We start from the raw sequence: 24,957 nt of genomic DNA on the forward strand, positions 1-24,957 counted from the left end.
TGGGTTCGTTGGGAATGGGGAAGTTCAAGCTGTTTCTTCTGAGATGTCTCTTCAGGTCTCTCTCTTCCTTGTCCTGTCCTCTCTCTTCCGAAGCTTGTCTTTTATACTCTTTGGGTGTGATCTCTGCTTCCTAGGTTATCGGTGGATTTATCTGGGGCACATTCCAGTCCCACTGCAGGCATGCAGCTCTGTCAAGGGAAGATTCCCTTTATTAGCTGTCATTAGGCAGCAGCTGCTGTTGCTGAGGAATGTATGTCACAAGTCAGTGATTTCATGTCACTCCCCCTCCTCTTGATACCAGGCGCTGTGATTACATACTCCAGTTGGAAATTCTTAGCAATTTTCTTTCAAGAGACCCCTATAGTCAGATTTACAGAGATGGGAAACAACCCTGAAACTGCTCTAAACTCCGCTCAGTTAGAAGCTTTCCATAGGGAAATTACCTTTTACAGGGAAAACAATGGGCTTTTCAGATGAGTATTTGGTGGAGAGTAAAGGCTGAAGATAAATCTACTTTTAGGACACCTAAAGTATTGTGCACACTTTCCTTCTATATATGGAATATGCACAGCCACCGCATACCATGGAGTGTGCTGAAAATCCCAGGTTTGGGCCACTTCTCTGTTCCCATTGCTGTCGGGGTGATATCACCGTTGAGACTTTGTATTTGTGTGTTGCCAACAACAGAGGCGCCCTGATCTGCACCTCAATACAGACGATAACTTCTAGACTGACTCTGCAGGAACACGGAGTACCTCCAGCCCCCCCGACAACTGACTTCGGCACCATTGAAAAACACTAGTCTTTATTAACAGCTAAACATTTAAATCAATGGGATTTCTTTAAACATCGATGGTAAGGCTTGACCCTACATCAATAAAATTTAAAGAAGAGATGGTCAGATTCAGGAATAATCTTTTTGTACTGTCATACAAGAAAGCAACTTGCTCGACGAGAACTTTAGATAGATGGTTTTCGGTGTTATTCAGCGAAGGTATCAGAATCTGACCCCAAGGAAGAATGAATGAATTTGTGTATATGTGTGTTTTGGGAGGGGTTAAAATGAAAAGTTTATTTTAATATATTAAAAACAAAAGGTATTTATTTGTTTCTTTGAGAGATGAAGTTTTCAAGATTAGCTAAAAACTGCCCATGCTTAAAGGAGACATTACAAAAATGCAGATTTGCTGCAAATTCCTCTTTCAGCATTGTCTTTGTGCGTATAGTGCAACTAAAAATTAGTCTTTTTTACGGAACTGCAGGAGAGTTCTAAATCGTGAAGCATATTGCTTATCCTGCGTTTTCCTAACGTTTCTTGTTATTCTAAATTGAATCAAGAATGAATATATAAGCAAGTTGAATATGTCAGTCTAGTAATGATTTGTTGACTTTTAATACGAATATAGATCTTGAAAGAATCTCCTGAGTACAGTTTCTAAATAACAGTAGAACGATAAAATATTTCTCATGTCTTAAATGTCTTAACATGGTGTTTGTGTACAAACATGTGCACAGACTGTTCACATGATCAGCTACCAAAATTATACTAGAAAGGACATTCTCAAGGTTGTGAAGTCAAGCTCAAATGCTACTTTTTCCTAATATAGCCCGAAGTCAGCCCAACTCCGCGTGTGTTCTGATGAAGCCCTTTATTATAAGAGCACTCCCTATTTTTCCCCAATGCTTTCTTTTTTCAGTGCATGGAGGCAGTACTCGTCTTTTGTATTATTGTGCGTCCCAACACATTCTTATTTTGTGCTATTAAGAAAGGACTAAGATCCTGATAGCTTTTTTTTTTTAATTAACACTCCATGCTGCAGTGTCTGTATAATTCACTAATTAGTTACAAGTATTCTTTTACTGCTGCTCTTGGGTGTGTATGTGCTTGTTTGCACTAGGGTGTAACTTCGTTTTGTAAACTGAGAAAGTGTGAGAAGATAAACCAGAATTATTCATTAATATTGAGTGTCCAATTTAAGATAACTAGGATGTGTTATTAGGGGTTTTTTTGTTTCTTTCCTTTCACACTCCCCCCACCCGCTAAGTATTCTCTAGTGCTATCTCTGTGCAAAAACATTCTGTCACTTGATCTGAGTTTTGCCCGAGAGCTCAGCACATCTGTAAAGCAACTGCTGGGGTGCAAAGCCAGGAGCAAGAAGCTGAGGAAGACAGTATCAGTCACAGGTGTGAAATATTTAGCTTTGAGTGACCTGTCCCTGTGAAACAATCTAATATTCCAGGATTTTTTTCGATAACCTGGACCCAGAGGTACTCCTTTCTTTCACTGGTTTGTTCTTTTTCCATCTTTGGTATTCCACAGCAGATAAATGAGATGTAGGGGCCTGACTTCAGCCTTGACAACACTTTTCTAAGACAGGGAGATTTCTGTGCGCTATTTCATGTACTATGTATGAAAATATGTAGATGGGATAAAATGGCTGACCATCACAGTAGCTATTGTATTTTCAAAGCCAAGTTCTGCCCTCTATTATCCATCTTGCAGTCCTGCCAAAACAAATGGAGTGTAAAATGTCAGAACTCAGCTCGTCGTTGTTGAAGCTATAAGGCTCACTTGTTTGTTTGCTTGTGGTATCTCAGTATCATCACCCTGGCAAGATTAATACAAACTTTAGGCTTTATAGACCAGCAATGGATAGTCAGGATTCAGGCATTGCCCGTGCTCAGCTGGCCATTTGCCTAGTAACACCCCTGTTGCGAGTCTTAACAGGGCAGCAGGTCCTTACAAAAAGCATAGCGTGACCGGTTTTAGGATTGAGAAATTGGCACATTTCCCCAGCATCCCAGGGTATGGGATAGGAGGTGTGGGGACATGAGGCTCCATTAGAAAGCAGCACCGGTTGCTCAGAGCAGAGAGGGAGAGCATGAAGGGTGCTGCTGGCAGCCCCATGTGTGGATCCCTGCGAGGATGGTACACAGACAGAGCTCAGCTGAGGGTGACACAGCCCCTTCCCCAGCAGGATGATGAGATGTCCTTGTTTTTCAGCCCTGTAAGGCTAAGGACTGTAAGCCTAGGGGCTGGTGTCATGTGGACTCTTTCTGCTGATAGATCTGTCCTAACTGATGCTTCTATCTGCTGCACATCCTTCCAGTGATGTCCATTCTCCTATTGCCATTTTGCAGCTGAAGAGTGCTAGAGTGTGAGCTGATTGTAAAGAGTCTGTAGTCCTGTTCTGAGGAAGAGGCTGGATTTGGATTTCTTTCATCTCCCAGTGACTAAACCCTTTGACAAGACTATGCAGTACCCCCCAAGCTCTCTTTCCCTGACTCGCAATTTGGTTAGATTAAGAAGGAAATGAAGAGAAAAGGCCATCAGTGTGGGGAACAAAAGAGAAATGTAATAATGTCCGGTGCAGGGCATGCAGCACCAAGATCATACGACAAGCCATGCTGAAATTAAGATAGTTAAGTAGTGCCTCACTTTTTCCATGGGGGAGGAAACTTATTTTCATCCCAAACATGGAGTGTTTCTCCCGCTGATGGGGATATATTATCTCTGTGATGTAGCTGCCCCTTCCTTTGCTGGACTCTCTAGGCTCAGTGCAGGCAGCACGGGCCCTGCCTCTCTCAGTTCCTTTAGAGGAGGGTGTTCGGCAATGCCTTGAGTCTTTCTGTCTGTTTAGGGCTCCCTGTGCTTCACAGCCTTGCCTTGAGAGGCCGGAGAGGGCTTTGCACGAAACCCGGGCAGAAGAGCAAGGGGGCTTTGCTCGAAGCCGAGTGACATGAGCTTGGGGATGAGCGGTCGTGCGAGCAGCGCTGGCCCGGGGGAGGTGGGCTTGGCTGCGCTCCGGGCCCGGGTAGCGGGGAGGCCGAGCCCCGGGCAGGCGGGGGGAGCCCGGCGGGAGCCCGGCGGGGCCGGCACTCGGCGTGCGGGGCGACTGGCGTCTGTCCCGGGTCCTGAACGCCTCGCGGCCCTGCGCCCGCAGCGGCAGCCGTTCAGCAGCCGCTGCCAAATGTATTTTTAAAGCCGTGTAGCCCTTCTGTCCTTAGTGGCACCCTGTGCCGGTCCGCCGTGCCAAACTTGGCACTGATACCAGCGGCTTAGCCCGTGGGACAGGGGCGCGTGTAGGACACTACCGGGAATTAACCCCAAGCCCAGTGCCCACCTCCTGGGAGGATTCACTGCTAGCAGCGGTGAAGCCATCAGGAAAGGCATCCCAGCTCGCTGCCGCGGTCCCAGAGCTGGCAGCGGTGCTTGACAGTGCCCCTTCAGTGCAGCGTGGAGGGTCACTGGACTGATCATTGTCCTGGAAGGATGCAACCACTATCCTTCTTGCTGCTGCAACCCTCCGGCAAAGGCTTGTCCAGACCGGGTGGGATGCTCTGGCCAGGGTCGGGACCGAGCCCTTAGGGCCGAGGGAAGGGAGCGCTCTGGAGGGGATTTCTGTATCTTCTGACCGTGTGCTATGCCGTGACCGAAAAAACACACACAAAAGGCAATGCAGGCTTTGTACAAAAGTTTATTGCTCCATACCCCGCCGCCGCGGAGGCTCCGGGGGAAGCCTGACTGTCTGGCTGCTGGACACCGGCCTGGAGGCTCAGGAAGCGCTTGGGAGCCGGTCCCGGCTTCAGCTTCTCCCTCTCCTCCAGAAACCTGGGAGAGAAGGGCAGAGAGCTGCTGGGGGAGCCGCTCCGAGGCTTTCAGCCGGGGACAGCGGCCGCTCTCAGCGGCTGCCCCGGCCGCCTCCGCTTTGGCGAGCAGGGGCGAGCTCCGGCCTCCCCCGCTTCCCTGCGCCGCGGGGAGCCGCGGGCTCTAACCCGGGACCTACGGGCTTTGTACTGGTTGCATCCCAGCGCCGTCTGCGCGCCGATCCTCTCCATCCTCGTCCCAAAGCAGCCGGAGAAGTGCCTCCGTCTGTAGGAGGAGAGGAGGCTCCTCCACTGGCTCTGCCCCTCCGCCGGCTGGGGAGGGCTGGGCGCCGGGAGCGGCGCACCCGGCGGGCCGCTCTGCGCCCCCGGGAGGTCCCACTCGGAGCCGCCGTCCTCTGCTCCGGCCACCGGCTCGTCTTCCGGGCCCGGTTCCCCTTCCTCCTCCCGGAGCTGCCCCAGCGCCTCCAGGAGGTCCTGGAGAGGGAAGGAGAGGGAAGAAGCGACGGCCGCGGCCAGAGGACAGGGAGCCCCGCTCCTGCCCGCTTCGCCCCGGCGGGACGGGTGCGGGTGGCCGCCCCGGGAGCCCCGGCCCGGCCCGCCCCGGTACCTGCAGGGACCGCAGCTCCGCACCGTGCTCGCCGCCGGCCGGCTGCGCTCCTGCCCATGGCAGGACGAGCAGCAGCAGCGAGGCCCCGCAGCAGAGAGCCGGGAGCTGCATCCTATCCTATCCTATCCTACTATCCTATCCCTATCCTATCCTACCCTATCCTAACCCAGCTCGGCACCGTATCGCTGCTTTGCCCATGGATACCTCTCCTTATATCCCCACTCTCTGCCCGGAGGGAGCTCAGCTGCCTCCTGCCAGATCCCCGCAGGAGCCGGAGTGCCACACTCTGCCCCCCGGCTTTGATAAGGGAACTGGTTACAACTGGCCCCACAGGTGACCGTCCAGGAGAGGGGGGTCTCCTGAGTGCAGCAACTCCTCCAGAGGGAGAGAGCTGCCCTGAGTCATCTCCTCCCTTCCTGGCAGCACTCATTTTCCCAGAGATTTCCTCCCCCTCCAGTCTCCATCATTGTTAGGTAGGAGTTGATGCAGTGAAAGGACCTTGCACTTTCTGCCTGTTTGCTCTGCCTCACATCTGCAGGCATGCAGGAGCTGTGAGCTGGCCCAAGCAGGGGGTTGATTTCCCCTCCAAGGGGATGAGGGATGGATCATTTCTCCTCCATGGTGGAGAGAAGTGGGGGGAATTGGAAATTTTCCTCTGTCTGCAGCAGCTCCCAACAGCTTTTTCTTCTCTGTATACATATTTTTGTGCTATGTGAATAGACCATGCCCTGAGATTTGGGTTTAGGAGATTTTCCTTCCTTGCAAGGTCAGGTGATGATGGTTCTTGACTTCCTCTGGCATTGTCTGCAAACCCTTCCCTCTGTAGCTAAGAGGCACTAACCTTTTAGTGGCCTAAGTCTGCCTTGAGCAATGGTATAGCTGACCACTTTGCTATAAACGTTACTTGCTCTCCAGCCACACCTCAGCTACAGCAGTGAGTCAGTCACCACCCTCTCCTCATATCCCACCATCTTTCCCATAAATGATGGTGTGTTCTGTCCCACACAGCTTGGGTTGGAGTGGGAAATTCCTATGGAACAAATGTTCTTTCCAGAAAGCCCAGGGGCCTTGCCCAAAGAAAGAGATTTTGTAGATCTTTGGATTTAGGCTCCCCAGATAAAAGACTCTGAATTACCAATTTGGCAACTGTAACAGGCAGCCTGTTTGTATGAAACTTTCTCTTACTTTGCCTCAGAGCTTTACAGCAGTTTCTTATTAACTTTCAGTAAAACTTTCAGCATCTCTCCTGTGTGAGTGGCAAATTTCAACTATAAATGAGTACAATTTCCACTGGTCCCGGGATGCAAATCAAGATGACCCTGTTAGATCCTTACAGAATGAAAGGCAGAACCCATGATATCCAGCGGGTAGAGCAGCAGACAGGGTCCTTTCAATCACTGCCTGGGTAATATTAAAGCAGTTACACTAAGTCTCTGCCTTCTCCCCTCCTTGTTTCCTTAGCCAGTACACTCATAAATCTCTCTGATTTCACTTGATATGCAGTGATTTCTGCTTGGGCCCTTATTTCAGAGATTGTCCTAAAGCTCAGCAAAGCCAAAGAAAGCCTTTCCTCTGAGTTCAGAGGGTTTTGAACCAAGCTGTTGTGGACTTATTACTGCTAGGTGCTGTATGAACAAGCAACAACATACATTACGTTTTTACATCTCCTTCCCCCATTTTCTTGTCCTTCTGTTCCACGAATCTGCCTACACCTGACATACATAATTTATCTTAGAGTGGAAGCAAACTAGCCATGTCAGCTGGTGTGGGACAATGATCCCTACATCCAGCAGTCTTAACAGTTGGCAAGTGGTTTTGTTTAAAGCATCACAGCAAAGAAGAATCTGGCAGAGAAATGAGGTGCATATTTTGAAAGTACGGTACATGAATGAAGGAGGCTCGCATCAGGTGGGAGTGTTATGTTGATACATAGTGAGAGCAGATAGCTAAGGTGAGGATGTGCATCATCGTCGATTTTGTGTGTAGTAAAGACAGACAGGAGTGGAAAGGGATAAAGCAGTGAGAGTGTATAGGATATGTGTGATGACCAAGGGAAATAAATACAACTTAGCCCTCTAGTAATAAACTAGGCAGACTTGAGTTTTGGATGAGACCAAATCTTGATTGCTGCCTAACATCACTTATAAGCAGGTACCCCAAGAGCAGACACATTTGAGAAAGATATCTGAATGTTTCTTTCTGTGTAGGAGTAGTTTTATTGCAGGCTTTTCTCCGTGGCAACTTCTGTAATCCTCTGTAAATTCATGCACTGCTGCTTAGTGGAGATGGAAATGACACAGCTAGAGATGAGCTTCCCCCATCTGACTGGCATGCTAACTTCAAAGGTTAGCTTTGATTATTTAAATGCTAATAGAACTCAGCAAATTACCTAAAGTACAAACACACCTGGCTTCAGTCCTAGGGATCTAATTATAGAGCCTTTTATGTGAAATAAATTGTTCTTGCTTTCTGAAAAGTGGCTTTTTAAAATGTTCACACAAAATGCCAGGTGATGGGATGGCACATTACCAGCTCAGCCTCTGTGGAAATGGAGCTGTTATCTGTTTCTTATTCATCTTCTGTAGGATTCTGTTCACAAGTGCTCACAGCTCAGTCTTCAGCCTCCTCTGACCTCTGTTATTTTATCTGCAAATAATTTCAGTGACCCACAGTTTATGTTAGTGTAGCTGAGTTTGGAAACAGGCTGACGATGTTCAGGAAACAAACTCCAGTAGCACTTACCCTTCATTGGATTTTCAGTGAAATTTCAACATCAGGAAGCTTTTATGCCTATGAGAATGTGCCTGCCCCTAGGGTTACTGAGAGCTGGGAGTAAGCTATCAGACCCAGCATTATTAGGAAGGAGGCTGTAACCTTCCCATTAGCACCAACTGTCACAAGATACTAGCTCTTCATTGTTTGACACCATAATGTCCATGGGCTGTGTGGATTAACCTTTCCACCATATAGGTTGCACCTGGGCCAGCCCCAGGGCCAGCATACCTGAAGAGGGACTCTGTTTAAGAAAGCTGGATGCTTCCTGTCAAGTTCCCACAAGTAGGCATGTCTGCTGCTTCTTAGCATAAGTAAGTTGTTGTGTATTGGGGGAAAAGAAGTGAAAATCTCTTTTTGACTGTGTGTTAAGTTAGAATAATGAATCAGAAATCTCTTTGCTCCTGTTTGTGCAGGGCAGAGGTCTTTGTATGATGGAAGCTACGACAAGGGAGAGTGTTATCTGTATAGCCCAACAAGACTCCAGACCTCCAGGAGAATTTGCCCATGAATTATTGTGCAGTCTATGGGGCTCCATCTAGAAAAGCTGTTCATACTGATCAGACCATGGCGTTAGTTTTAAGACATGCATAGCCTGTCTATTGATATGTGAATTATGCTGAAAATGGATTTATTCTTTCATCTTCCACTCCCCACTTTAATTCTTCATCTGACTGGTGAAATGCTTCATTTTCTTGTTGTTTTGTTTAGGAAAGGCAACACAGACTATAATAAATTCATTATATGGACTATTCTGTTGTTCAAGAGCTTGTACTCAGGGGTGCCTATGTAAGTGATGAGACCATTCTTTGCCAGCAAGTGTCTGTTTAGGGCACTTTCACTGTTGCTGCTGCTTTGTTATCAAAGTTAACTTAAACAGAGTACGTAGCAAACAGCATAAGACCTAACAAAAACTGTTAACTAGAGAAGCCTTCGGGATATGTTGTTGAATTTTCTGCTCAGGATATGTGTTGATAGCCTCATAGCTACTGGTCTGAGGAGAGAGATTCTGGAGGATGGAATAGCCATAGACAGGTAGAATTAATGGTAATTTCTAAATGTGCAAGAGATATTGAAAGGGTAAAAGATCGCAAGAAAATAGAGAGAGAAGCTGTTGGTAGCTTGTGCAAGGGGAGAGTATCTCCATTAACAAATCATTCTATGCTTTCTGGTCTCTGATAGTCAGCTCTTAAGTGTTGAAACATGTGTTTATGACCTTGTACTGATGTCCTTCCTAGAGCAAGTCTGTGGCATCAGGGTGGAAGCTATATATTGCAAATAGCATGAGAGAAGAATAAAGCTTTCTCTAGTTTGGCTCTGAATGGTTCTCCAACAGGTCCTGGATTGCCTTCATTCTGTGGGAACTGTGGTGAGAAGGAGCAGAACCAAATCAAAGAGTTTGTTTAAGTGATTGAGGCAGGCCCAGAAACTAGAGCTCTAGCTGCTCTGTGCAAACAGGCTTTCTTAAATGAGAGCTGAACTGCCAGAGATTCAGAGCATGTGCAGCTAGAGGGTTGTTGATGAACTTGCTTTGCATAGATGTTTGTGCTCCATGTTGCAGTTTACTGCCAGGGGTCCTGTTAGGAAAAGGCTTATTACCAGAATATTTTCTTCCAGGAGCATCTGTCTTGTGGCCAAGAAAATGGCAGGAGTACAACTGTGTAGCCCATCTGTCCACTCCAAGCAAAAGGCTGGAAGTGAACAGCTGTGCCTTCATTTGTGCCCGTCAGTGTAGACATTTGTGTGAGCAGCCTTACTGATTTCCATGGAGCTGCTTGCAGAGTTCAGCTCTCATCAGCATCAGGAGAGCACAGTCATGATCTTGGCAAACCAGGCTTCGTACAGAATTCCTTTGGCTCAGGATGTTTGCCAAGTCGCTGTTCTTAGATTTGTTCATAGTTAGATTCAGTGAATACTTGGTTTGCTTAAAAAATAGAATGGTCAGATACATTTTTTTTTTTTTTTATAACCTTGACTTTACTTTTTTTGTTGGAAAAGTGTTTTGCAATATCTGGATCTGCCTATGGAAGAGTAGGGTGCCCTTGAACTTTCTTCAAAGGGTAGCATTTTTTTTTGGACAAGACGAGATATACTAGTAAGAAACAATTGTTTTCCTCTGTCAGTTGCAGATCCAAATGCAGAGTAACAGCTTTCTACTGGTATCAGCTAAGACAGCTACCCTTTTAGTTCAAATTGTGGTGGTCAGAGACTTGGGGCTTTGTGTCCTGGTTTCTGATGACTCTTTTGTGAAGATGGCTATGTCAGTCGTGTTCCTGTTATATTTATGTTTAGATAGTAATATCTTAACTTTAGAAAGGTTCTTTTGGTAAAAAGGGCTTGTTTGATTGTGTGGGGGTTTTTTGTTTTTTGTTTAAGAGCAGCTAAAAAGTCCTTTTTGCCAGAAAGCATCCCTCTGAAATGCTTCTGAATTCTAGTGGATTGTGTCTAACTGCAAACTGAGGCACTGTTTCAGTTTCAGGAATGATACATGAAAGAATCACAGCAAAGACTTGAAGCAAATTCACCAAATTACGGAAAACAGTTTATTATCTGTGACATAATGAGACTTGTTTATTTATACTTTTAGTACACAAACAGTAAAAATATTTTTTGTAATTAAATTTCAGATAGATGTTCACAAGTTATTACTCTGATACAAATAGGCAGTACAGCAACGGTGTATTCTATTGGCCAAATAATTCAGGGGAGGGGTGGGGTGCAATTTGCTCAGGACATCATGCAGTAGATGGATTGGTGGAGCTGATGTGAATAAGGGCTGAATATCTCACTGAAAGGCAACAGGTCCTTTGAAACCTCAAAGTCAGTCCTGTCAAGAAAGCAGACGAATAAGTAAAAGAAAGAGAAGTGGACAGGATTTCACGCATGGAAATAAACTGATTTCTTACTGTTCTAGGGCCAGGTTCAGCTCCACTGTTCTGCTCAGAGTTTCTTTGGATTGACACAAGCATCCCTGGGGAGCTGGTGAAAACCTCTCTGATCTGGCTTCTGTGACTAGATGAAATGCATACAGCTGACTTGGAGAAAGGAGTGAAAGCAGGTAAAGCAGAGATGTGGCATTCACAGGTTTTAAGGATACGTCTGATGACAGTGAATTCTGAGGAGGGTAAAATTAGTAAACTGTGTTTGCGATAGGAGGGTAGAAGTTACTTCAAGGCACCATTTCCTTAAAGCTGAATTAAATCTGCTCTTCTGCATATTTATGCAAGTTATACATGAACACACAGACCACCTGCCTCTGGCTTTCTCTTACCATAGTAAGCAGTTAGCATCCCAGTCCACTCAGTGACCCAATTCTGTCCAGCTTGACACCAAAACAGCCCCTGGAGAGGCCCTTTTTGCTTCTGCCTCGGTATCTACGGGCTAAACTTAGGAGGTTGCTGAAGAACCTCTGGACAGCACTATCACCCATGGACATGCTCTCAGGCTGGTCCCTGGTGTTTTGGGTCCACTGGAATTCAACATCTTGCTGACCAAAGGCACCTGTTGGGATCATGTCGTTTTGCTCATGGTCCTTCTCTTCTGAGACCAGGGGATGCTCCAGGTCCTCATCTAACAGTTTGGACAGACCCTGAAAAAGGGAAAGGTAGATGGTGGAGAGGGAGGAGAGGAGAAGAAGGAGGGGTTCTGGGAACTCTGTCATTATTTTTGTATAAGCCATGCTCAGTGCTAAGTTTGGAGAAACTTATTTTTAACATCTATCAAAAGATGAAAGTACTGAAGTGATTTTTGAAGCTGATGATGGTTATCTTTAGTTTCTTCTGGTTCACCAAGCTGCTCTGAGCTAGCACTGTATGCTCTCTCAAAATGCTCTAAGGCTCTATGCTATTACCATATTCTATAGTTCTGAGCTGACAAACTGCCAGTTAAGTCTTTCCTGGAGCTGGGGATCTGGGGTATGGGATAAATTGAGAAAGACAGTGAAAGAGGCTTGGTCAAGAGTGAATAAGGAACAAGAAAAAATGGTTGATACCTTGGAATAATAAGAGAAGCGATGCAATGACAGGAGACATGCTGAAATTGGAGCTAGAAGGATTATATATTTCTTTGCAGACTGGGAGGTTACTTCATATTTGGGAATACCAGATCCCTAGTCAGGTAGCTGAAATGTGTTTTCCTAATGACTTGGAATTCCTGGGTGTGCACACAGACACACACACACTCTCTCTCTTTCTCATGTTCTACCTCTGAGACTCGCAAGCAGGGACTGCATTACTGCACTACTGAGTTGAGGAGATCATGCAGGCACAACCCATTAATTCCTTTTTCAGCTTAAACCAGGGGCTTCAGGGAGGAGCATGCAGGTGACTGCTCTAGGGCTCTAGACTGAAGTCCTTCCAGAAAAATTCCTTTTACTCCAAAAGTTTATTGCTTCACTCGGTCACAGGATGACCCTAAATCTGCAACCCCCAAATTGACCCCACAGGAAAAAACATTTTCCTTTCAATTGCCTCTTGTGATCAGAAATTTAAACCCAGTAATCGATTACTTTAGTTTCCCTCCATTTAATAGCTCTGTGTCTGCCCACCTCAGGGTTCCTGCTGTCATGATCTCTTTGAGTGTCTCCTACTGCTTTAGCTGGGGTTGGAAGAAACGGAGCTAATCTGAAGTGTCTAAGTTCTAAAGAAGGATCAGCTTCTTTCAGTTCTATTGAGCAGCCAGTCACTTACCTGTAAGCTGGAAATGGGCCTGGCCCTTGCCTGGTTTTGACTGACAATAAGCAGCAGAAGGAATCCAGGGCAAAAAAGAAGTTTCAGATTCATCTTCATGTTTTGGTGTCTCTGATTCCTCCTCCCCTTGAGTCTCTCCAGTTCAGTGTTGCTCTGTGTCTCCAGCTACCAGCCTTTATATCTTTCTCCAACCCCTCCCAAGTCTACCTTTTGAGTTCCTGCCAGTGCAAGGATTGGTTTGAGGTTCTGATCTGTTTTCATTCTCCCAGGAGGAGGAGGGAGGAAATAGTTCTCTTTTCTGATGGTGAATAAAAGGAGCATTTTACACTTAGGCAATGCAGCATCATTCTGTTGCTGTGAATCTGAAGATCTTCGCAGCCTGCTGTCTTGGTGCCACTTATGTATGTCAGTTTGCTTAGCTCAGTGTTCCTTGGGTTGACTGCTAAACCTTTCCTTTCCATCCAGAGAAAAATAATTGTGAGAGAAGTATAAAGTAAGACAGGAAGCAAATTGTATCCACGACACATTCACCTGGCTCCTTTGTCACCGTGAAGTACCAAATCAGAGGGACGGGCATTTTATAAAACACGCTATGTAAGAACTAAGTGTTATTACCTAACATAATGATATGGCATTAGTAACCTATGAGACAAAAGAGTGTGATTTGGAGAAGAAGGGAAATCCAAGTCCTAAAAATATGACAAGTAAGTTGCGTTAATTACTGGCCTGAGTGACAGGGAGTGTGGCTGAAACCAGGCTGGTGTGCACAGAAAGCTTCTACATGACTTAAGTTGAGGAAGAAATTCCTCTTTTCCCCTGGATCCAGCTTAAAACATTTCCTGTATGTGTTCTTTCTCAGTTTATCATGCATAATTTGTATTCAATCTGAAATTAGTCTGAAAGGAAGCCCAGCTCCAACATCTGTCTTACAACATGTACAGTTACAGGGACATTAAAAAGCTTCAGGATCAGAATGTGTGTTTGGTGGGGTTTTTGGTTGTGGGTTTTTTTGTGGTTTTTTGTTTTGTTTTGTTTTTTAATGAATTGAAGCACCAGCTTCAAACAAAATGGATTCTGTGAAATGTTAGGGAGAGCAGAAGAAATTGAATCGGTTCTTAGCCAGGGTCTTGAGGGTATTTAAATCACTGCTGTTGGCCAGACCTCCCTCTACTGTAAAAGCACCTGGGAGATGTGTGGGTGCCCTGATAAAGATGTATATAGATAACTGATTCTCCAAACCCCCCATCTGTTCTAATGAGTTTTTTACTAGGTTCCATACCAAGAAATGACCCTTTTTTTTGTTTTGGGGGCAGTGAGGAAGAGCAGCGATAAAAATCTGTTAAGTTGCATGTTTTGTAGGAGCTTGAAATTTGGCCCCACTGAAAAATGGAAATGTTCTTGAGTATGCAATAATACATCTTGATCTTTCACTGCATTTTTGCACACATGATGCAGAAAGTTAAAGGGCATTAAGCTGGATCTGTATGGAGGAAATAGAAATGAAGGACCATCTGGCACCTTTCATCTGATCTTTGAGGTTAAGAGTCTTGTTGGTACTGAAAGCTTGGAAAAAAATAATTCTGTGATGTGCAAGCGGGTTTAATGTTTTCAGCATTTTTTCATCTGCAGATCAGTTTAAGACATAATTGTTATGTGTCTCTAGAAATGGGTATACTAAGGATACAGCTTATAAACATTCCTCTATGACAGAAAGGGAGGTCTGATGTTACTAAATTGTTGGGATATTTTTTGTTGTTGATGTTGATTAAAACCACATTTGATCTGAATCTTATTAGAAAATGAAATCATCATTTCAGAGGCTTGAGGTGTGTACTTTGCAGTGTAACAAGACAGTAGGAGAAGGTCAGGGCAGTTTCGGGCTTGTCTCTTCTCTGAAAAAGCTTAGGGGTTTTTTGTTGATTTGATTGGCTTGTCACAAGTCTGCATATACGTGGATAATAAATCTTCTCGACCTCAAGATCTCTGAACTTGTTTTGGGGGACTCTTGAATTGTCTCTCTGGTAACTGTTGGAAATGTATACACTAGCACAGTCCTCATCTGTGACTATATTGGTAAAATCAGAATAATTAAGCTTGGAAAGGACTTCTGGGGGTCTGTGGTACAATCTCATGCTAAAAGCAGAGCCAACTTAGATCAAATTGCTCAGTGCCTTGTCAAGTTGAGTTTTTTGAAAATCTTCAAGAAGCAATGATTTCCTAATATCTAGTTGGAATTTTCCTTGTTGCAGTTTGTGTCCTTGCCTCTCATCCTAATGCATTGCAGCTGGATGCTGTCCATAAGCAGAACAAAAGGATGTTCCATCTCCCAAGACAATGACACTGAATGTGAGTGCGTTTCACAGAGTGCTGCATAACCTAGACAATGAGGACGGCTTCAGTCCATCTAGTCAATGGCTGGGTTCAAATCAGATTTAGTGCAGTGGAAAGAACTAGTTAGAAACAGAAAGCCATCCAGCAAAAGTCTCTGCTTTACATTCTGGATCTTCTCAGGGCTCAGAGTAGCACTGAAACTCAGTGTCTGAATATTCACAGCAATTTCAAAAATTGCCATTGGCGTGGTGGAGTTAAGATAGAGGCTTCCTACAACAAACTTCAGTCTATAAGAAGGGAGGAACCCCTGAAGACAGTAGAAAATATTTGGGAGACAGGAAATAGCTTCATGCCCATTTCTGAAGTGTTCTGTTGTATGGTAAATCCTCCACATAGGGTGGAAGGAAGCATCAAGAAGAAGGCAGGTTGGCGTGTGTTGCTCATCTCCAACAGTAAATTGTTTCCTAGCTTACTGAGATATTTCTCCTGTACCAGCAGAGATCTTATTTCTTATTAAAAGAGTAGAGTTAGGGCATACTATTCCTTTGGGGATATATCTGCCTCATCTCTACAGACTGCTGTGGGGAAGCCAAGCTCTGAAGTTGATAGTGTGTGGCATGCCTAGATAGGTACCATTAGAGCACTGCCGCACTCATTATCCTCCTCCTTCCTAGCTCAGTGACCCCTTTCAGCCTCCCTCTCCTTCCCAATTGCTCAGGCCAGCAGTTCCTGGCTCACTGCAGCTGGCTGAAAGGGCAGTGACGCTTTCATCAAAGTGGGATCGCCAAGTCCTTGATGGAAGCTGGCACCAGGGGCCCCTCATTATGAGACATTAACATTTAGCTGTGGTATCCAAGCATTTGCCTCGTTGTCCCCCTCCCTTGCCCTCTCCCGAGTTGTGTAGCGGCTGAGCTGAGGCAGGGTTCAGCGCACAGCATCATCATGAGCCCGGGCTTGGCTGGTAATTACCCAGCTGCAGGTGCTCTGCTTGCTCTTCTGACACTTTATTGCCTTCACCCTAGGTTATGTGCTGATAGCAAGGCCTTGTTGCAGGAGGGGGCGCAGGGGGATCTGCAGGAGCAGTTCTCTCTACAGAAAAGGGACTCGGCACAGAGACTGTTGAGCTCACTTACCTGGTGTAAAGCTGGCATGTATCCACTGGATTTGCACCAGCACAATCCAGAGAAGAATTTGGTCCCTACCTCAGGGATGGCTGGGACTGTGTACTGGGAGGAACTCTGATCTCCTAGTGTCTGTGATAGCCCATCTGTGGGGAATAAACCAAACCTTCGCTATCGGCTGACTCAGAAGGAGTGTCCCTTGTGGGCTGGTCATCCCACAGGGCCCACTGCACATGTTTCCTCTCCTCTTCCTGTCCAACAGCACCTTCTGTGGGACTGTAAAGGCCAGTAAGAGAACAGATTCAGTGCTGTCACCACTCTTCTCTGGGTCCCAAGAATGCATTTTGCCTTTGCCTGATCTGTTCTGCTCTCACTAATGCTCTCTGATCTCTTTGGTAGGGGTGAAGAGGGGATATTTTCCTCTGTAGCCCTTTGGGACAAGAAGGGGCCTAGGCCACCTGAGGACAAGGAGGGCAGCAGGCTGGCATTTAGTAGCAGGTCGTAGGTGGTTCTGGAGCATTGGGTTTTGATGGCAAAATTTTAATATTAGGTTTGTCAGGCACATTTATCACATTCTGCTGACGCTAATGAAGCCCAGCAGGGAAGCAGCCGTGAGGGAGGGGATGAAATAGCTGGAGATTGTGTTCAGTGCTAGTCAAATGGCTGTGTCAGTATGCTCTGTGGCTCACTGCTGCTTGCTGGGAGAGGAGTTGGGCCCAATTCCGATCTCTGCTGCAGCAGGGGTGGAAACAAAGAAGCCACGTGGGACTTCTGTACCTGGCCTGTAGCAGCCAAGATCAGTCTGACTTCCCTCGTTATCCCCCAGTGGATGGTATTAGGGAGAGAAGTGCAACATCCACTGATTCATTGGTGGGTGTTCCTGGCCCCCTTTCCATGATTTGTCTCCCAAAGGAGCTTTTTCTTCATGCATGAGGGCATTTTTAGGTTCAGTGGTCCTGCTGTGTGGTTTGATGCTAAAGATCCCTGACTTTGCTCTGTGCTAGTCTTGCTGATGTTCATTACAATTTTGCTGTAAATTCTTTTGACATCCAGAGGCAAGCTGCTTTTCCCAAGGTGCTTTAAGCACAGAGTCCCACTGCCTGTGGTTCAGCACTCTTCAGCAAATGGTATCATCAGCTCCCAAAGGAAAAAGTGGAGAGGGAATGGATCAAGTTATAGATGTAAATAATAGTCGTAGAGCAGCATAAAGCAGATGAAATGTGAAAACTTCTGGAGACCTGGTATGAAAAACACAGATGGCTTTTACAGGCTGTAGTACTGGAGAAGATTGTCAGATTAATCATGGCAGGATGATGGGAAGAAAGGAAGGGTTTTGTATTAGACAAATGTGAGAAGCAAGTGGGAAATGAAGGCTAGGCAAACATTGTAGGATCAACTGAAACAAACTGAGGATTTTTGGAGACTCTAGTAAAATGTATCCTGAAACAAATAGGAAACAAGCTGAGGTGTTCAGAGCAATGGCACAAGACTTCTGGTTGGTGCCTGGTGAGAGGCAGAGGCTTAAAGAAGTACTCATGTTCCATAAATCCTCACATGAAGCTGTATTTTTGGCTAAGCTTCATCTCTAGCAAGATGAACAGCATCTTGCTGCCCAGTTGTTTTGGAAAGGTGGGAATGTCTACACAGGCAAGTGCAACTGAAAACATGGATTAGCTGTGCATGGTTTTAAACCATGTAGGTCTTTTTAGTCCTGTGGCAGCCAGTCTTCCTTCCCCTTGATCTTTAAGTTGGTCCTCAGAAATTCTTAGGCTGATCTTGCACTAAACTGTTCAGAATCAGTCTTTCATTTTCTGTGTTGTATTAGAAACCCTTGGTATTTGAACTGAGGTCTAATTGGTCTACATATTATTGCCTCACTATAGAAAGATTGGACTTGCAGTGGGAGCTAGGTCAGGCCTCAGTTCATAAAATTGTTTGTATAGCGAAGCATAGAGCTAATTAGCAGCTGAAAGCAGAAAGGCTGCTACATTAGTCTGCGGTTCATAACCTCTGACAGGAGGAAGAACGAGAACCATTCCTGGGCAGCATGGAGATTACATATCCCCAGTTGTTTTCAGCTGAGAGAGATTTCCTCAGCAAAACTAGAAGGTCATTCCTGTGAGATCCCACCTAGCCTCTTCACTTCGGGTTGGCTGCCTTTGTCATTAAGGAGGTGTGTGGTGACCTCTCCTGGTGAATAGAGGATATGCCGCCAAGTTCGGTTAGAACAAGTTCTGGTTAAAGAAAAGAAAACAGAGCAGACACTGTGAGAGGTTTTGATAAGATGACCACTTCAATCTTTGATTGAAGAACATGGTACGTACAGTACGAGAAGGGGCTGAATGGCTCTTTTGCAGGCTTTAGACTCTAGTAGCCATGTAAGTATGTGTGGGTGGTTATGTCTTGGGAAGGCACATGGTATGTGTGTGATATATGAATGCGTGTGCATGATATTTAAAAGTTTCTGGGTACAGCAGAGTGTCAGATGTTCTGGTGGGTGGCTAAGTTTAGATCCACCACTAGATGTGTTGATCTGGGCTCTTGTAATGGATTTTGCAGAATGTAAGTTCCTGTAAGAGGAGATGGGAGTGGGGAGGACATTTCTTAAGCATTTTGTCTGGAGTTACATTTGCCAGGTTTTTCTTTGCAATCTAGAGCATCCTGGAATAGCTCGGAGCAGTGTCAACAGTGCCCATTGATCTAGAAGGTTTGCTAGCCAAGAAGCCAAATAAAGGGGCAAGAGGTCACACTATCCCATTGTGCTATTTATTGCTGCATGCCATTTGTCAGTATAGAGCGTGCAGAAGGAGAAGCCATTTCTAGAAATGGCTAAACAGCTACAGGAATGAAATGGCACCTGTCCTAGAAGTTGCTGTGGTTGTTTACTTCCCCTCTGCCTCCCCTAATGGACTGATGAACCTAAGAATAACTTGACTAACTAAAAATGTAGCCATTACATAAAGCCTGTCCTCCACTAAACACTGTAGATTTTCGTCAGCCTGTGAGAGAGTGGTGCTGTGCATAACGTCAATTTGGTATTCCCAGAGCAGGATCCCAATTGTCCATTAGTTTTGACACATCTCAGACCTGTGGACTTTCCTTGACTAGAGAGTTGTGTAGGTAGGTCCCTGCTTTTTGAGAACAGGGAGGTAAACTATCCTGATTTTTGTTTGGCAGAGAATTCATGTGTGTATTATTCTTCCTCCTGATAACATTTACAGTCCTCTTTGTTGATGCTTCTCATCAGTTCAGGCACAACTGGATATTTGCGTGTGTCTGCGCTTGCTCACTAGGATTAGAAGGCAAATCTGTCATGGCACAGCGTTGCAAGCAGTTGGTTGTTCCAGGGAGGCCATCCTGGAAGTCCGCAGTGGATGCACATTAGGCTGTGTGTGAACAGAAAGAGAGCTCCTTCCTGCCTCGGGTGGGTGAGCTGCAGTGGGAGGAATGCAGCCTCATCCAGAGCTTAGCTAAGCTGCTCTTTCTTAGTAACTCAGTGTAGCTATGGTGACTCTTATCACCCACTGTTCTCGATTTGACAACCCTTTGTTTTCCCAGAAAATACTCACTGTGTTCGCCAAGCTTCTGGAAATAGCTACATCCTTTTGTGGTGGATGATGGCATGGCCATGGGCCAGAGGGGCAGGATATTTTAGCTGTTGCTTGTCAGCACAGCGAGACGGGCGAGTAGCGTTTCAAAAACTAACACTTCTAAAGCTACGATAAGGTGCTCAGGCTACAGGGCTGGAGCCTGTGTTCATGCTTGAGATAAACTCCACTGTCAGCGCCACATTCACACCTACCCTGTCACATTAGGCACCCCATGGTCCTGCCTTTCCCACTAGTCACTTGCTACAAAGCCTTAGCACAGGGGTATCAGGCCCGGTGCCTTCCTCTACAGAATCCCCAGGGGCTGCATTGCTCCATGTGCCCTTGGGGTGACATTGAGGCGGCTAGAGGAAATACTGTGGGTTGGAATAGATTTGTCACCGAGGATTGTCACCCTGAACTTTGGACTCAGCCACTTCCCCTTGGGACACACTGTCTAGCCATTGCTGTCTGGACAAAAGAGAAATGGGTGGACTAGCTATATGTCAGGGCTTGTGGTGTGAGTTAGGGGATGTACAGTAGTGGGGCTGCTTCCTCGTGTGAATGCAAACACCAAATGCGCTGTCTGAAATGACAGAGATTGGGGGAAGGCAGTTAAATCTGCCCATGGATGCTGAGGAAAGCAATGATTTCACTCCAAGTTACTTAAAGTCCCTCTCTCTCTGTAAAAGTTAACTTTGAGTTAAATGTTTAGTGGCTATGGGCTGGACAGAGTTATTCTGGAATTACAGGATTTCATTTAATTAATTTACAGGGACAAAAGACAGTTGTGTTAAGCAACTGAATGCTGCTAGAAAGCTGAAACCCTTGGGGCTGTGCCAATGAGTGAAAGAATCATTCCTCTAACCAAAATAGTTTAATCACTGCAAAACCAGAGTTTAAACCTAGCTTCAGGATGAGGACAATATGGAGTTCAAAGGTCTCCTCCTACATGTATGGTGTCAGCTTCAGCTCACAAAAGAGTGCTTCTTGTAAAGGGAAGTTGTATCATACCCACACTTCCAATGGGCTTATATGGATGGGGAAATGAACGGGATTTTTCACCAAGCTGAAGAGGTCCTCTGTTCACTAAGTGATTGGAGAGTTAAGGTTACTACTTAAGTTAATATAACTGTCAACCAGACTGCGAATCCATGAGACTGGTCACTGTTGATCAGCTGGATGGATACAGCTTCAGTTCTCTCTCCCTCTAGGTGTTTCAGTCCAGACCTTGAAGGATTTTTCAACCTATATGGGGCTAAATTCTTTACTCTCATAAATGATACAGCTCTATTGATGTAGGGAAGGTTTTGGCCATTTGCACAGATAAAAAAACCATTGGCTTACAGCTCCATGTGTGCACAGACATCTGCATGTGTGCAAGTCAGCAAATAGCATTTTTACACACAGTTTTGCTTGCACTCGGTGGAGCGGTCAGGCTTGAGTAGCAGCTGCACGTGGAGGAGTTGTGCAGTGTGTCTGTGCATGCCTGATAGGCTGTAGGAAATGTTGGACTTACTTTCTATCAGTGATTTAGCTCTGTGGCCTGTTAAAAGAGGGCCCTAGATGCCACCTTTAAGCCTGAACTTTAACACCCTGGTTACATTGCTGTGCCCCACTGGAGTGAGTACGATGTCCAAGAGTAACTTTGATCTGTGTCTATCTGAACTTCCTGATCTGTGAACAATTTCTTCTGTGTATCCACTCACTCTCTCCCCCAAGACTAGTCTCTGTCTGCTCTGCTTTGAAAGCTGGATGGGAAAGCTATGCAATAGTAAGCAGTAATGGAGACCTAGGGTAAGAATACGGCCACATGATCTGTCTGAGTTGGACACCTTACTAGTCCTTTTTACAGGAAGTGGTGCTTCAGTGCTTTCTGAAACACGGGAGAACCCTCCAAAGGGTCTTCATTTGAGCACTCAAAACCCATCTTTGAGAAAACCCATCTTGTGAACAGGTGTCTATGCTGTAAACCCTTAATTGTGTTTAATTAAAACCAACATGCTAGTATGGCTCCTCTTTGCACAGCTGATAGATGCCACAAAACTTCGGAGGCAGAGAATGCTTTTAGTGTCCCTTGCCACTGGAGATTCTTCACATAACTTCTGCATTGTTTGACCAAGAGGATTTGTTTTACCATGTCACCTCCCTGAGGATAGCAGCACATTTTTTGCCTAGTGTTGAAGTGTGAAGACCATTGTGAGCCATGACATCATATCTCAGGCCAGAGCAGATCAGGAAATGACCAAGGAGGCCTAAAATATTGGCCGTGGGAAGAATGAATGGAGGAGAGAAGGCATATGATACAGCAACATTCTTTAGCCTAGATAGGTCAGATGCACCTGACAAGTGTAATAGGACCAGGAGATCTTTCACACTTTAGCACATGATGATATTTTAGCGCAGAGAGATGGCTTGTAAGAGGTAGAGGTGAACTAGGGTGCAAATCCACTAGATGACATGCTAATAAATCAGAGCTGTCCTTAGACAATAAGGAGTAAAGGGGATATGGGCCTGAACAGCTAGACTGCTCTGAGTCTGACCTTTCTTTAACTCTAGGAGGCTTAAAATTAATTCTGGGTCCCAATCTCTAACCACAGCTAGAACAATAAATCCCTCCAGACACATCAAAACTACCATTGAGGAAAGACACATGTGTATATTAATGGCTATGGCTGTTTTGGTGGGGTGGAAGGTAAGGAAGGTGGTAATAGGAGAAAACCAGCTAACTATATTTTTCCAGAAAATTTAATGTTTTTTGCAAAAAGAAATCATTATAAGTATTGGTTCATAAACTCAATGGTTTCAACTGTTTTTGAACTGATGTAAACCAGAAGGGGATTAGTCAGCTTAAAAAAAAAAAAAAAGGCAAGGAGGGGAGAGGTTTGTAAAGTAAATTATCTCTGAGGTCTTGCTCAGTGGGTTACAAAGCTGAGGGCTTGTTTTGGTCCAAGGTTCCAACAGCTGTGGGGCTTATCACTGAAGTCAGACCCAAGACAAACCTTCAGGCTGGGTCACGTCAGTCCCGTTTTGCCCACAGCACAGGAGGCCTTCATTAAAGTCCAAACAGACCTGACTCACAGACAGATCTCATGCTGTCTTGCTGCTGGTTTTGTAAATAATCTGCTCTCTAAATTGATAGAGCACGTTTCTCTCTCTGTAGTTCTCTCTCCTTGTTTCCTTGTGTCAAGCGTTGAGAGCAGAATGATTTAAACTAAGACTTAGCTGCTTTTAGGCCTTTTATTCTGTAATTGTATGGGGGACAGGATTGGCCAGTGATTAAAGTATTGCTTTGAGAAGTGAAAATGTGCATCACTTTCATGATCTTGTCTGCAGTCTAAGCAACTGTTTGTCTCTGTATTGCCCCCCTGCACAAAGTGTGTATGATGCTCCCCTGTCTCACGTGGGTGTTACGAAACTAGGTTGTTGTCTGTGCAGCTTTGCAATCGTAGAGGCAAGAATGAATGAGAGCTTTTGCAGATGCTCAGTAATTGCCCGATCATCAGAAAGCTTCTGCTGGAGGAGAGAGGCTGCATTTAAAACTTCTATACCTCCTAACTGTAACACTGTGCGGCTTTGCAGAGCTATTTTTTGCACATCCCTAATCATTATACTACTGTACTTTAAACCTCAGAACAGATCCCTGCTTGTACCGGTCTGAGAGCTTGATTTGGTACTCCTTTACTTAGCTTCAAAGCAAGTACCTTCATTGAGACAACAAAATGTCCCATCCCTCCAGGCTGAACTTCTAGGCCCAGTGCCCACTGATTTGTTCCCTAATGATTCTGCCAGCTTAAGGCTGCTAAGCACAAGTGTTGGTGAGCCATGTGTGGAAGGCAGAAAGTTCAGAAGGCAGGAATTCCTGGAGTAGCAAGAGGAGGGGGGCATGACAGGAAGAGGAGACTGATACTTCGCTGAAGAGCCCATCACAAATAGTGCAAGAATAACAGTTCTCTGTCATGGCTACAGATTCCCTTATCTGGGAGCATTAAGCGGTGGAGCCTGTCGACACTTCTGCCTCGCGCCCTGCTCTGCACTCAGCTGCCTGCAGATACAGAGTGGCTTGAACAAGTTCCAGTGCTCGCGCTCGGAGCTTCCCAGGACCCCGCAGTGCGGCGCAGCGCGGCACCGTCGGGCAGCCAGGTGACATCACTGCCAACAGCCGTGTAGGCGCTTCCTGTGTCACATTCCCAACTGAAGAGCCTCTTGCCAAATCCTTGTCGTTCTGCGCGGTCTTTTTAGGAACAAATGGTCTAATTTTAGCCTGACTGCCACAAACACCTTCCTGAAATAGACTCTGACTCTCTCCTGCCTTGTACATGTTCTTGAGAGTTTAAAAACAAAATCCCTAGTCCTTAGGGTCCACAGCTAAGGCCTCTGTCAGCCTAAATTTGGGCAGTGTATACTGAAATACTGAGCAGTGCAGTGGGGAAACTGCTGTCACTGTTAGACCCATACTGAGCTGAGCGAGAATAGGAATGTTCCAGAGAAACAGAAACTTAGGTGATTGCACATCACAAAGTTGTATGGATCTGGTCCAATCTGGATGAGTTGTTCTGTATTTCAAGGACTTTGCAATAGAAAGAACTTGTTTTCTGGACTGGCTGCAGCCAGATATGACATTTAGAAGTATAGTGAAAGGACTTACTCAGTGTCCTCTGTGGCTTGCCTAGGACAATTGCTCTAATCACCATCCTTTCTTTTTGGGGCCTAACTAGATGAGCACTGGCCTAGGAGTCAATAATGGTTCTGATCCCATAGCAAAGTCAGTTCGTATCTGCCTTTGCTGTCCTTGAAGGGCATGTGCAGCAGTGACCTGCTCTGAGAACAAGTAAAAAGAAGAATTAGGAATTACTGTGAGATGAGGACAAGGAGCACAAACTCCACAAAATCACTGGGCTTTCATGCTCCTGCCTTTTGCTGTTTCCGTGAGCTTGAATATGTGAGCTCTTGTACTGAAGGATCAATGCAAGCCTGAACTGCTGTTTTTAATTAGCAGAGAGTAAAAAGCCAGGTCTTTAAAGAACTCTCTAAATAGGAAAGGAAAAAATGTTTTAAGGCAGCTGTTGTCTTTATGTCACTCTCTTGGGAGTGACACACACACACTTATGTTCCTTTAGACCTGCTAATTAAGCAGCTCCTTGTATCTGCAGGTCAGTTGACCAGCTAATGGACTCCCTGCAGTTTCCAACACACCATGTCCTGAAGGATAAATAGGAAAAGGCAAAAAGGCCTTGGGCATC

At 45.5% G+C, this 24,957-nt stretch overlaps 2 protein-coding genes across 2 annotated transcripts; both read right to left on the reverse strand.

Moving 5' to 3' along the window:
• Window positions 1-4,469: 4,469 nt before the first annotated feature.
• LOC127024782 (natriuretic peptides A-like) lies at window positions 4,470-5,326 on the reverse strand. Its single transcript, XM_050909455.1, has 3 exons — window positions 5,216-5,326; window positions 4,788-5,082; window positions 4,470-4,612 (listed from the first exon to the last, which is right to left on the reverse strand). Exons 1-3 carry the CDS (start codon window positions 5,324-5,326, stop codon window positions 4,587-4,589), a joined length of 432 nt encoding a protein of 143 aa, XP_050765412.1. The 3' UTR covers window positions 4,470-4,586.
• Window positions 5,327-11,270: 5,944 nt separating this feature from the next.
• Window positions 11,271-12,774, reverse strand: LOC127024784 (C-type natriuretic peptide 1-like). Its single transcript, XM_050909457.1, has 2 exons — window positions 12,676-12,774; window positions 11,271-11,576 (listed from the first exon to the last, which is right to left on the reverse strand). Exons 1-2 carry the CDS (start codon window positions 12,772-12,774, stop codon window positions 11,271-11,273), a joined length of 405 nt encoding a protein of 134 aa, XP_050765414.1.
• Between the last annotated feature and the right edge of the window lie 12,183 nt (window positions 12,775-24,957).

This window comes from Gymnogyps californianus, chromosome 21 (genome assembly GCF_018139145.2).
Source record: "Gymnogyps californianus isolate 813 chromosome 21, ASM1813914v2, whole genome shotgun sequence".
NCBI lineage: Eukaryota > Metazoa > Chordata > Aves > Accipitriformes > Cathartidae > Gymnogyps > Gymnogyps californianus.